Below are 13,057 nucleotides of genomic sequence, written 5' to 3'. Positions count from 1 at the left end.
CTCCGTCATTCCAGAGAGTCACAGCTCAATGAATCGGTGAAGATAGTGAATGTCACCTATGAGAGTAAGTGTCATCATTTTCACTTCAAAATTTGAACCCAGACTGAGTCACCAATCATGTTTTACAGGCTTTTGTCAAAATTCTAAAATTACCATTTCCATCCAAACAGAAATCTCAGAAACCTCCTATGCTGTGGTCTTTACATTTAACGTGATTAACATCAGCATGCCAGAGGACCCTGTGTCTAGAGGCAACACCAGCCAGAAAGTACAGGATACCATCAATAATGTGGTAAACGTCAAAAATTAACATTTTAATACTACTTAGATTCAATGCCAGTGTTCTCCAGAAACTGATGAATGGTTTGATTTTCCCCCTTCAGCTGAACACTCTTCTGAATGAACCCGGAAGTCCAACTTTACAACCCAAGACCTCCAACTTCACGTAAGATGCAAATTAATTTCACAGACTTGGCTTCATGTGTCCTTGCATTTTAACTTTATTGAAGCCACATAACGTTACAAATACCAAAAAAAACAAAAACAAGAAGTGGGTTAAATTTCCTAAATGAAACCTATTATTCGCCTTGTAGGAGCACTTCAAACCAGATTAATGGCAGGATGGGATACAGCTTCCAGAATGGAGATGTCATACAACCAGTCAGCTTCCTCAATGAGCTACGTCTACCAACCACTACAACAGTGTTTCCAGTCACAACAACCAGTGTTTCTGTTACTACTCCAAAACTCATGTAAATTTTGGTTTTCTATTTTAAGAAAATTAAAAAATGCAAAAGTAATGTTTTTATGGCAAATATATTGATGTAAATTAAATAAAAGTGTTTATATTTACAGATCTGGTTCAGCAGTGGTCACAGGCAAGCTGGTGTTCAACTCCTCAACTCCAGTGCCCAGTGAATCTCTGGTCCTCAGTGCTATCAATACTCTCCGTCATTCCAGAGAGTCACAGCTCAATGAATCGGTGAAGATAGTGAATGTCACCTATGAGAGTAAGTGTCATCATTTTCACTTCAAAATTTGAACTGAGACTGAGTCACCAATCATGTTTTACAGGCTTTTGTCAAAATTCTAAAATTACCATTTCCATCCAAACAGAAATCTCAGAAACCTCCTATGCTGTGGTCTTTACATTTAACGTGATTAACATCAGCATGCCAGAGGACCCTGTGTCTAGAGGCAACACCAGCCAGAAAGTTCAGGATACCATCAATAATGCGGTAAACGTCAAAAATTAACTGATTAATACTACTTAGATTCAATTCCAGTGTTCTCCAGAAACTGATGAATGGTTTGATTTTCCCCCTTCAGCTGAACACTCTTCTGAATGAACCCGGAAGTCCAACTTTACAACCCAAGACCTCCAACTTCACGTAAGATGCAAATTAATTTGACAGTCTTGGCTTCATGTGTCCTTGCATTTTATCTTTATTGAAGCTACGTAACGTTACAAATACCAAAAAAAAAGAAAAAAGAAGAAGTGGGTTAAATTCCCTAAATGAAACCTATTTTTTGTCTTGTAGGAGCACTTCAAACCAGATTAATGGCAGGATGGGATACAGCTTCCAGAATGGAGATGTCATACAACCAGTCAGCTTCCTCTATGAGCTACGTCTACCAACCACTACAACAGTGTTTCCAGTCACAACAACCAGTGTTTCTGTTACTACTCCAAAACTCATGTAAATTTTGGTTTTCTATTTTAAGAAAATAAAAAAATGCAAAAGTAATGTTTTTATGGCAAATATATTGATGTAAATTAAATAAAAGTGTTTATATTTACAGATCTGGTTCAGCAGTGGTCACAAGCAAGCTGGTGTTCAACTCCTCATCTCCAGTGCCCAGTGAATCTCTGGTCCTCAGTGCTATCAATACTCTCCGTCATTCCAGAGAGTCACAGCTCAATGAATCGGTGAAGATAGTGAATGTCACCTATGAGAGTAAGTGTCATCATTTTCACTTCAAAATTTGAACTGAGACTGAGTCACCAATCATGTTTTACAGGCTTTTGTCAAAATTCTAAAATTACCATTTCCATCCAAACAGAAATCTCCGAAACTTCCTATGCTGTGGTCTTTACATTTAACTTGATTAACATCAGCATGCCAGAGGACCCTGTGTCTAGAGAACAAACCACCCAGCAAGTGCAGGATACCAGCAATAATGCGGTAAACTTAAAAAAATGAACAGTTTAAAAAGGCTTAGGTTCAATGCCAGTCTTCTCCAGAAGCTTTTTAAATTGGTTTGATTTTTCTCCTACAGCTGAACACTCTTTTGAATGAACCCGGTAGTCCAAATTTACAACCCAATACCTCCAACTTCAAGTAAGATGCAAACTCACATCACAACCTTTTTTTCATTTCTCCTCACATTTTAGCTTATTGAAGCTACCTAAAGCTACCAAAAATCAAAAGAAAAGAGCAAATAAGTAATAATAAAAAATAAACTTTTTCAAGATGTGGGTTAAAGCCCCTAACAGATATCTCTTGTTTGTCTTGTAGGATCACTTCAAACCAGATTGAAGGTAGGATGGAATACAACTTCCAGAATGGAGATGTCATACAACCAGTCAGCTTCCTCAATGAGCTTCGTTCACAGACAGGTTTGTCAAAACTGACAACGGATTGCAAATGTTGAAACTGCAAGCCTCTTCCATTAATCCTTACTTTCTTTTACAGTCTTAACGACTGCCAGCACTGTGACAACTACTCCACTGATAGTGTAAGAGCAGCGATTTCAGTCCGATATGTACTTCTTTTATTTAATTTTTTATTCAATATATTAATTTTCTGCCTTAATTTATATCATTTATTGTCTTTGTAGGCGAGGCAAAGCGCTTATATTCATTCGCCTCGTATTTGTCACACTGGGCCCCCTGCCAAATCCAGAGAAGGTTCTTGATGTGGCCAACACTCTTCTGAAGACGCGTCTCGCAACTAAACAAGACACTACAACACAAGACCTGAGTGATCCTGTGAGCTTTGTCAACGTCACATATACAAGTGAGTTTCTCTCTCCTGGTTTGGCTTCTTTTTGTTCTGAATATGTTTTTTTAAATTCTAATGTTGTATATTAGTAGCTTTTATAGCCTATTTTGAAGAATAATATTAAGGAATGCATTAGTGAAATTCCCCCACCCACATATAAGCACATAACTAAATAATTTTTTCATATATTTTTAAGAAATAAATGAGACGGCCTATGCTCTTGACTTTGGATTTGAAATCAGCAATATAACCATGACTGAGAAGCTTGAACTCAGGAATGGCACCCACCTGTTAATACAAGACTCTATAAACACATTGGTAAGTAGGAAACATTTCAATAGTGCAGTCTGTTACAAACACTTTTTTTTCTTCTTCTGTCTCCCTTTTTCATTTGCCACATTAACATCAAAATATTTATAAACAAATTTACCTCTTTTTTTTTCAGCTGGGCAAGATCCTCCTCAGTAACTCCTCAGCTCCTATCATTAAGTTCCAAGCAGCTGATTTCACGTATGTCTTACTCACTTTTTACTTTAATTTGAGGAAATATGTCCTAATGACTCTTCTTGGGTGTCAGTCAGTTTTTGTTTATGGCTTGTTACTTATTGACTTTAGTTTCTCATTGTACATTTTAATCTCCCCACAGGGGCAATTCCACAGTAATTAAGGCCAATGTAGAGTATGTTTTCTCACCAAGTGATATCACGCAACCCAGCATCTTTGTTCAGGAACTTATCCAACTTAGCGAAGGTATTACCATATCCACTACTGTCAACCATCTGTAACTGACAATCAAATGTTTAACTTACATGTTTTATATCTTGCTTCAAAAACATAAAATGCTGTAATTTAAAGTCCGATTCTCCTCCATTAATTATTATTTTCTTTTACAGCGAGCACTACAACTTCCCCACCAAACTTGTAAGACCAATGATGGATTTAGATTTATTATTATTATTTGATTTTTTTTTAAGCTACTCTGTGATATTCCAATTATTTATCATCTTTATTTCTGCAGGATTAAGAGGGCGATTATTAAGATCCGTCTCGAGTTTATCACACTTGGAACAAGACCAAGTGAGAGTGATGTTCTTCAGGTGGTTAAATCTGTGGTGGCCACAAATCTCACAACTAAACTAACCACGAGAGTAACAATCATGAGTGAACCTGTGACCTTGGAGAATGTTGAGTATTTGGGTGAGTTTTTCTCTTTTGATGCTCTATTTTTATTGTGAATATAACATAATTATAACATAATATTAAAATGCATGGCTTCTTTTGAAGGAAAGTAATAATAATTGAAAAAATACAATAATTATGCATAATGAATAATGAAAATGGATCATGAAATATCATGACCGATATATAGTCACACAACTAATTGTTTTTGTTGTATATTTTTAAGGAATTAATGACACCGCCTACGCACTCATTTTTACATTTGAAATGAACAAAGTATCACTGACAGCGACACAAAGTCAAGAAGCCTATAACGAAATCCAAAAGAAGATAAATTATTTGGTGAGTTGGAGAGGCTTAGATATAGATATCATGAAATTGAAATTGCCCTATTTTAATCACTGACCAATTGAATTTTATTGTTGCACTCTGCAGGTGTTCCAGATACTAAAGGACCCCTCGGTTAATCTGTCCATCCCAGCCAATTTCACGTGAGTTCTGATCCACTGCTTTTTACTTGATCTTGAGAAGAACTGTCTCAGTGAATTTAAGAAAACAGCTTTTGTTAATGTAATGGTTTTGATACATGGGCGTATTAATTTTAATATCATTTTATCTCCTTTTGTTTCTCATTGTATGTTTTATTCTTTCCATAGGGAGAGTGACGTTTTGATTGTGGCCAATGTTACGTATGTTTTCTCACAAAATAACAACAACACGGCCTCCGGGTTCTTGGTCAGTGCCCTTTTCAAGGCTTTTACTACACCAGCTCCAACCACCATAAGCACTACAACCTCCAACAATGGTACAAATGCAGCTTGGGTTGTGGCTATTATTGTCCCCTGTGCTATTATCCTCGGGCTTGTTCCTTGCTGGATTCTCCTTTGCGTAAGTACTATTATGTTACTGAATGTCAAATATTGTGTGTGCATTGGTAGTGAAGTGATTACTGACAACAGGCATGTCTTATTCTTACAGTATTAGACATTGATCTGCCTTTTAAATGTGGTATATAATTGTGTTATGTACAGATGATGATAAACATTTTTAAAATGTATAAAATTCCCTTCCATGATGCTAACTCTCACTTTGATTATTGTTTAGTGTTTGCTGTGTGGTTGCTGTGCGGCAATCAGAAGACGTTGGCACAGAAGACAGTCGTACAACGTGCAGTACACCACTCGAAACAGTCTCTTCTAGAGAATTCTGAGATATTTAACAAAAACAGGACTGAACACCAATGAAAACAAAAATCATGGATTTTGGATATTCAATATGCTATTCAATACTGCTTCTTTTATAGTAATGAAAGTACTATGTTAATGCTTTTATAAATGATTTATTTTAATGTGACATTTGAATACGTCCTATAGTATATAATTAAATTGTATTATTGTTATTTATTCTTATTTATTTGTAATATTCTGTTTATGTTTACAGTTAATAATCTTTTGCAAATCATTAATCTGCTTGACATTACACAATTTAATTTTAAGGGGTAAAAGGTAGAACATTTGAATGGGAGCTATTATTTATTCATACTTCATGCACTTTAACTTTATAGATCTAAAGCAAATGTAAAGCAAGCTCATGATGTAAACGAAATGCAAAATTAATAATAATAATTTATGAACGTCATTGGCATAAACATGTTAATAAAACTGTTATCAAATTACTAGATCAATAAAGAATACAGAAAAATACAGATGCTTGTGTTTCTCATTCTAATGTACTTTAAATATAAAGTTCACCAATTATTGGCTTGTGCTAATTTATGGTAAACGATGTTACCCAGAATTCTGGTCCAAAACCAGACAGTCTGGTGTGACCACCATTTGCCTCACGCAGTGCAACACATATCCTTCGCATAACTTGATAGTGGCCTGTGGAATCTTGGTCCACTCCTCTTCAATGGCTTTGCGAAGTTGCTGGATATTGGCTGTCTATGATATTGGCAGGAACTGGAACACGCTGTCGTATACATAGACATCATATAGGTAGACGCCCTATCGAACGCTACTGCCTATTGGCAAAGTCCATAGACAATAAAATAAAGGCACGGTCGAGCCGTGGAGCCGCCATCTTGGACCACTCGTCAGCTCCAAGGGGCAAGGAACTCGACCGGAAGTTGAAGTCGGTTGGGGGCTGCCATCTTTTAGCAGAACTTCACTTGCGTTAGCATTTCCATTGACTCCCATTCATTTTGGCGTCACTTTGACAGCGTATAACTTTACATCTGAGGCGTTTAAAGACTCTGTTTGTCCATTATTTATTTCTAAAGATACACGACAATGTATAAAGGGCTCCATTACCTTCTATGTTACATTATGGCCCCGTATAAACAGTTTTTGTAAAAAAAATAGGCTAACGATTGCGTCATAACCACTCGGCTCTCTGTCGTATTACCGTACAGACAGGTGGAGAAGCTCGCAGGCAATTAACTTAATACGGCGTACTGGCGTTACATTTTAAAATACTATACAAAATAATTAATCAGAATACTTACTCCTGCTCACTCACGACAAAGAACTCCCCACTCAAGCTCGCCGTCTCTGCAAGATTAACGATGGCAGTTTGCAAGCACAGCCACTTAGAAGATTTACATCTGGCAGACAGGTTGCTGACGTTGTCAAGCTTCGTTTGAGTCTGCGCGTCGACGGAAGTGCTAAAAAACGCTAAAACTGGGCTTCATTTGTCTCAGTTGAGTTCCAATGGGGTCGCTGTGTCCATTTCTTTTACTGTCTATGGTCAGCTCCACCAGAGACTGTTTGTTTGCTAGGTGCGATGAGCTGTCAGGTTTTTTTGCTGCAAAGGTCATTCATGTAGCTATGATACAGGACACAAAATGAATAATTGCATCCTAAATTAAAAGTTATATAAATAAATATATAAAATGTACACACGTTTATTTAGTTAACGTTTTTTTGTTTTTAGATGCAATTCTGCACTATATAGTAATCGGTTCAGGGATAAGGTAAAAAACAACAACAACAATATTACTACCCAGACAGCAAGCGGTTTCGTGCCAGATCTGGCCCGCATGGATTTCATATGGGCCAGATGTGGGCCAACACTATGTTGCTGTCTGGGTACTTTAAAACAATAAGTGATTTCACAGATGAAAGCGAAAAAGGAGACATTAATAATTTACCAATGACCGAAATCACATGACTACAGGGATTCAGATCTGCTTTTAAAAACATGAATTCGCTTTACCTGAACTGACTTTCTGTGCAGGAAACGTTACTGATAAATGCCTCAGTATTTTTATAATTCGCATCATGAACCCGGAAAACCAAATATTAAAAAAGTTCTGAAAGTAAAAAAAAAAAAAAAAAAAAAAAACTAAACAAACAAAAAAAAAATGTTGCATGACAAAAGATTTTATTGTCATTAAAATCTACTTTGTCCATATACAAATAAATTGCAATGGAATAAATAGCCTACTTCCGTCTCAAAACTGACCAGAACATAAGAAATAATGTTTTTGCCTTCTGGGTCCGTGCCAGGTTCTGGTTTTTACATCCGATAATTTTCCAAATAAACCGTTATGTTCACTCCATGCCTATTTACGGGCTGCTTTTATTTTGAAAAGCACAAGCGGATGTTGTCGACTAATTGGTCAGCTTCGCGTTTCGAGCTGTACACAACAACGGTTTCGAGAGCCATATTCATTTAGAAGGATTTATGTTATTGTAAAGACTGCCTCGTTATTATTAAAGGAGCTTCATCTTAATAAATTCCAATGCAATGGCAAATACAGTAACTTTTCAGACGCAAATCGCTTCAGTCATGGAAGTGCTCGCAAACGCCGCTGTTGCAGAAATATGCAAACTTGTTGAGGACAGCTATACCGAATTACAGCTTGAAATATCCAAAACACAGAAGGAGAACAACCTCCTTAAAAATAAAATCAAAATGATAGAAATCCGGGATTCGTTTCATCGAAGAGCGCACAAACTAAGAAACGAATCAACTGTTTTGACAAAAACAGGAGGTCACGAAAAAGAATCAGGTAACAAATGGCTGATCATGGGTTTAGACAATAGTGATGTTGGACTTATTCCATTATGTTAAAAGTCACTGTTATAACTTATTAATTACTAATGGGCAACGTTTTCTGTTTCCAGGTCGAATTAGTGTGAGAATCGCTTCGCTGTCTAATGAGGATGATGATGATGAAACCGTTTGCTCTCGTGAAGTCTCGCGTCTTCAACCCGAAACACTAGACCAGGTCTGCGTAAACCGTGAATGTCTCGTTTTGTACACTGAACACTGCAAACTACAAACATCTGTTACCTGCTCATCCAATCTGACAGTTCCACTGAACCTTTTTCAACTTATAACGTTAATTTCCCATACATCATATTGATAATTAAAAACCTAAAAAAAGTACTTCAAATATTGTACATAACTTACTATCATTGAGTTGTTTTTGTATAGATAGATACAGTAAAAGCAAAGATTGATTGAACATGATCCTTCAGAAATCATAATATGCTGTGTCTATTATGCTGATTTAGTCCTCATAATAACAGCATAATAACTATGTTGAAAATTAACAAAATAAATAATTATTTTCAGAATTCCTTGAAGCACAAAGTTCAAAAGAACAGCATTTATTTGAACAGAACAAAATCTTTTGTAATACTGTAAATGCCATTAATGTCATTTTTATCAATATCATGCATGCTTGTTCAATGAAAAAGTTGCTAACTTTCAGAACACATTTTTTTTCACCCTAAACACTTACAATCATGACAACATTGTACTTTTGATTAGTCTGTAGAGATTGACGAGCCAGACATTCTCCGTATTAAAGAGGAGAGACCTGACAACGAGAGGTGTGAGCAGTCAGAAAGAGAAACCGAGACTACTGAAAATCGTGAGTATGGTGTATTGTTTTATTTTCGCTGAAAGGTACTTTGGGGAATAATTGCATATAGTGGTCAGATCTGTGATTAGTTGATGTCAACAGGATGACAAAATATAGCTTTTAAGGAGGCTTTATACAACCAACTAATGTAAAGTTCACAGATATATGTGAATTATGCAACGACAACTGTATTTAAGTATTTTATCACATACGGATATTACATAGTATTTTCTTTTTGCATTATATACTGATATGTCCATGTTGCAGATAAAGATGACAGCCAGTACAGGAGTGCAGGAGTCTCTGTTACAGTCTGCAGAGATAACTTCATAGACCAGAACACAGTCCAGCACTGCCAACAAGAAGTAAGAAACTGTATTTCACAAACAAAGAGCTCAGTTGACCAGTAATAATGCATCAGGAATCATGACAGCATTGTGGTTTTATCAGTCTGTAGAAGACGAGGAGCCTGATTGTCTCATTATCAAAGAAGAGAGACCTGACAACATGAGGTGTGAACAGTCAGAAAGAGAAATCGAGACGACTGAAGACCGTGAGTGTAGTGTACTGTATGTAGTGTGTGTGAACACTTTATTTTTCACTTATTTAGTTGTCCCAAAATGGGTGATAAAATATTTGTAAGGTTTTACAAATTAATCCAGATAAGTAATTAGTGATATTACATATATTACTAAATATTCGATTTCTAATTATTTGTATACTAAGTACTTATCTAGTAACAAAATAATAGTATCAATAATAGTGTTATTTATTTATTCAATCTATTTGTTGTATTTTTTATTCTTGAAATAATTAAAACATGACCAACTTTTGAATAGATATTGATACTAAAAATGTAAAATTATAGTTTCTTACCCTGTGTTATTTCTACTCTTTGCTTTCTGGATAAGAAGACACACAGTATGATGCAGGAGTTTTTGTAACCTTCCACAGAGATAACTTCATAGATCAGGACACAGTCCAGCACTGCCATCAAGAGGTTAGTGTGAGAGACACATTTGAACATACCTGTAATTGTTTACAAATCAGGCTCATGGCAGACAAACTGCTTTCCTCCAGCAGTGGCGATTTACATACGGCTGCCTTTTTTTTGTTCACATATGATTAACATTCCTAGTTTATGTTGTGCTCTAGTATATTTAGATTTAACATGAACCGAGAGTGATACATCTTAAGTGATACTTAAAATACATCTAAAGCATTTATCAGTGTAATTTACTTATAAATTATTAAAGAAATTTTTTTTTGGAGTTGGTTTATTTCAATACTTGTCTTGTCATTATTTATGAAATTGACTAGTGGAAAAAAAATTGTCTAAAGTTTTTTTTTCAGTGTATAATATAATTTAATCAACAGCTAACATGAACAGATTTTTTATCAACTGTCGTCAATAAAGAATAATAAATAATGCAACAAATATATCACTCATTGTTAGTTATTTTTACTTCATGCATTAACTAATGTTAACTAATGAGACCTTATTGTAAACTATTACCAACACATCAAATTCAAAATTCATATTTCATGGTACAGAGATGGTATATCTTGAATACAGACTACAATTTGATAAAATTTTTCTTCTCTTCTAAAACTGCTCTTAACATTCAAAATCACATAATTCACCATCAATGATTTGTTCCTCTGGCAGTCCAATGGGATGCTACCTGATCACCTTAAGGACGAAACCCCAGAAATGAAGGATATAGGTGAAGATGCGCATTTTCTAAATAGTAACTAGGAAATTGTTGTTGTGAGTGACTTGATTACTAAACACAGTATTTTCTTGCGTGCTAGTTTTCATTTATGCGTGTTGTATTTCAAAATAGGGGGACGTTGTGATGGAGACTCAGAGACTAACCTGCAGCCTGTGCCTTCTTACCCCTCATGGGTTTCCACGAGATTTGACTCCACCACAAATCATCCCTCCTATTCTGAATCTGAATGCAATGGAGGACTTTCTGTGAATCAGTACTTGATGTACAGAGGGAGCGCAGATCCCATGTGTTCCTACGCAACTCCAGTAGACTCTAATGGCTTGTCTATGCTTGATATAGAAGGTCATTTAACACACAGCGATGAAGGTAACAACATTTCTCGATCCGACCGGTCCCGTTTCACACCAAACTTTTCTATCAAACATTCAGACTCTCCTCAGACACAAAGGAAAGACAAGTTTGTATGTAAACATTGTGGGAAAGCGTTCTCTCAGCTTAGCACTCTCCTCTTGCATCAAAAAATTCATAACAGGGAGAAGGTTCACCACTGTACACTCTGTGGTAAGCGATTTAGTCAGGCGTCTGGTCTCAAAAGACACCATAGCATCCACAGAGGAGAAAAACCGTTCAGATGCGTGCACTGTGGCAAGCAGTTCGCAGATCAAAGTAACCTCAGAAAACATGTGACTGTTCACACGGGTGAAAAGCCTTATGGTTGTAACCTTTGTGGGAAAATGTTCAACCAGTCTTCAAACCTCAAAACACATATGATGATCCACACACATGAGAAGCCTTTTGGTTGTGATCGATGTGGGCGGATGTTTGCACACAAGTACATTTTGGTGAAACACCAACAGAGAATCTGTGTGTCTGCTGGACAACTCTAGGACTTCACAAGGTAGAGAATACTCCCATTGGTACCTATCATTAACTTAATCAGCTTAATTAACATTGGAATGGAAAATGCAGTGGTGCACATTATTCCAAATAATAAATAGGAATCTTTTATCAAGTGTAATAATCGTTTAAACTGCTTCCTACAATCCACCTCGTTCCATTCTGAAGACTCTTTTTATGATCTAAACAATTCTCGATAGATAAAATCAAGTCCCTGCATTTTTTTTTCTCATTGAATATCCTGTTTCACAGAGAAATACATCACAGATTTCTGAAGTAAACTGTGTTGCGATCAGAATTTATTACAAAAGTAATAATAATACACACCATATTAAGCAATATTGAATATGGTCGATTTAATATAATTTTCATGTGTTAAAATTTATAAACCAATGATTTTATATATCACAAGCAACTGCCTCTTTTCATAAAACCAGTCATTTTGATTTGGATAGTATAATATAGTGTGAGGTGTACTGACCATTGGTTTTTATGATTTAAAATTGTCAGTGTAATTTATAATACCACCATATTTCTGTTCAGAAGATCTATTCAATCTGTTGACCTGGTCAAATCAGATCTGAAATTGATTGATTCTTAGTTCATATGTATTAAATCATCAAGTATGCATAAACTTTTATTAATAAATACATCAATCAACTGTAAACGTCAAATCACAGACTCTGCCTATTTGGTAGGGGTGATAGAATGTTAGTATAAAGTCAAGTAGAATAAAACAGTTAGATGGAAAAGAAAAATGGCTCCCACACTAACCCAAAAATTGATGGGTGGATTAAAAGGGCATCCAGCACTTGTTGGTTGTGGCATTAGTGGAGGGAGAGAAAGTAGTTGTTTTTGCGATTGCTGTAGTCATGCTGTTTGTTGTAGAAGTGGTAGACATGGAGGTGTTTGTCCTGGTGGTAACGGCAGATGTTATGTGATCTTGAGCATATGCCAACATTTCCAGCTCCGTCTACAGCAACCAGTTCCATTACTCCAGAACAACAAGAGGCGCTGTAGAATGCAAGAGTGACGTTCACACCTCCATCCCCGATTACGGAGGTAGTGTTGAAGGTTCCTATTTTAATATATTTTAAAATATAATTCATTCCTGTGATGCATTCATGCATTACTTCAGTCTTCAGTAATCATTCTAATATTCTGACCTGCTACTCAAGATACATTTCTTATTGTCAAGTGTTGAAACAGCTGTGCCGCTTAATATTTTTGTGGAAATCTTGATACATTTGTTTTCAGGATTCTTTAAAGGTACAGAAAAATAAATCTTTGTAAGATTTTAAAGGTCTTTGTGATTTCATCTTTGCTTGATTTAATGCAGTGAGATTTACTGTGCTATTTCCACT

At 35.9% G+C, this 13,057-nt stretch overlaps 2 protein-coding genes across 3 annotated transcripts; both read left to right on the top strand.

The window, feature by feature from the left end:
• The first annotated feature begins 2,052 nt into the window (after positions 1 to 2,052).
• On the top strand, positions 2,053 to 6,390 carry LOC113109692 (uncharacterized). The gene is made up of 14 exons (XM_026273425.1): positions 2,053 to 2,186; positions 2,281 to 2,342; positions 2,520 to 2,620; positions 2,697 to 2,739; positions 2,842 to 3,020; positions 3,202 to 3,323; positions 3,451 to 3,515; positions 3,652 to 3,755; positions 3,899 to 3,926; positions 4,024 to 4,202; positions 4,411 to 4,526; positions 4,620 to 4,675; positions 4,841 to 5,072; positions 5,289 to 6,390. Exons 1-14 carry the CDS (start codon positions 2,121 to 2,123, stop codon positions 5,382 to 5,384), a joined length of 1,449 nt encoding a protein of 482 aa, XP_026129210.1. The 5' UTR covers positions 2,053 to 2,120; the 3' UTR covers positions 5,385 to 6,390.
• A 1,387-nt stretch (positions 6,391 to 7,777) lies between these two features.
• Positions 7,778 to 12,995, top strand: si:dkey-56e3.3 (zinc finger protein 16). 2 transcript variants are annotated; one of them, XM_026273319.1, is made up of 8 exons: positions 7,778 to 8,199; positions 8,315 to 8,418; positions 8,967 to 9,069; positions 9,328 to 9,425; positions 9,511 to 9,613; positions 9,975 to 10,060; positions 10,730 to 10,787; positions 10,908 to 12,995. In XM_026273319.1, exons 1-8 carry the CDS (start codon positions 7,935 to 7,937, stop codon positions 11,681 to 11,683), a joined length of 1,593 nt encoding a protein of 530 aa, XP_026129104.1. In that variant the 5' UTR covers positions 7,778 to 7,934; the 3' UTR covers positions 11,684 to 12,995. The 2 variants fall into 2 exon arrangements, with proteins under 2 accessions (XP_026129104.1, XP_026129096.1); XM_026273311.1 differs by having other exon boundaries at positions 9,972 to 10,060.
• The last annotated feature ends 62 nt before the right edge of the window (positions 12,996 to 13,057 follow it).

This window comes from Carassius auratus, chromosome 1, assembly GCF_003368295.1.
Source record: "Carassius auratus strain Wakin chromosome 1, ASM336829v1, whole genome shotgun sequence".
NCBI classification, from domain to species: Eukaryota; Metazoa; Chordata; class Actinopteri; order Cypriniformes; family Cyprinidae; genus Carassius; species Carassius auratus.
Note: the sequence above shows the minus strand (reverse complement) of the source record. Positions and strands in the feature narration are given on the sequence as shown.

Coding starts and splice junctions, on each gene's coding strand:
- LOC113109692 (XM_026273425.1), top strand. CDS start 2,121: ATGCCAGAGGACCCTGTGTCTAGAGAACAAACCACCCAGCAAGTGCAG. Junction 3,324..3,450: donor AAGACTCTATAAACACATTG/GTAAGTAGGAAA, acceptor TTTTTTTTTCAG/CTGGGCAAGATCCTCCTCAG. Junction 3,516..3,651: donor TTCCAAGCAGCTGATTTCAC/GTATGTCTTACT, acceptor ATCTCCCCACAG/GGGCAATTCCACAGTAATTA.
- si:dkey-56e3.3 (XM_026273311.1), top strand. CDS start 7,935: ATGGCAAATACAGTAACTTTTCAGACGCAAATCGCTTCAGTCATGGAA. Junction 9,614..9,971: donor AATCGAGACGACTGAAGACC/GTGAGTGTAGTG, acceptor TTTCTGGATAAG/AAGACACACAGTATGATGCA. Junction 10,788..10,907: donor CCCAGAAATGAAGGATATAG/GTGAAGATGCGC, acceptor ATTTCAAAATAG/GGGGACGTTGTGATGGAGAC.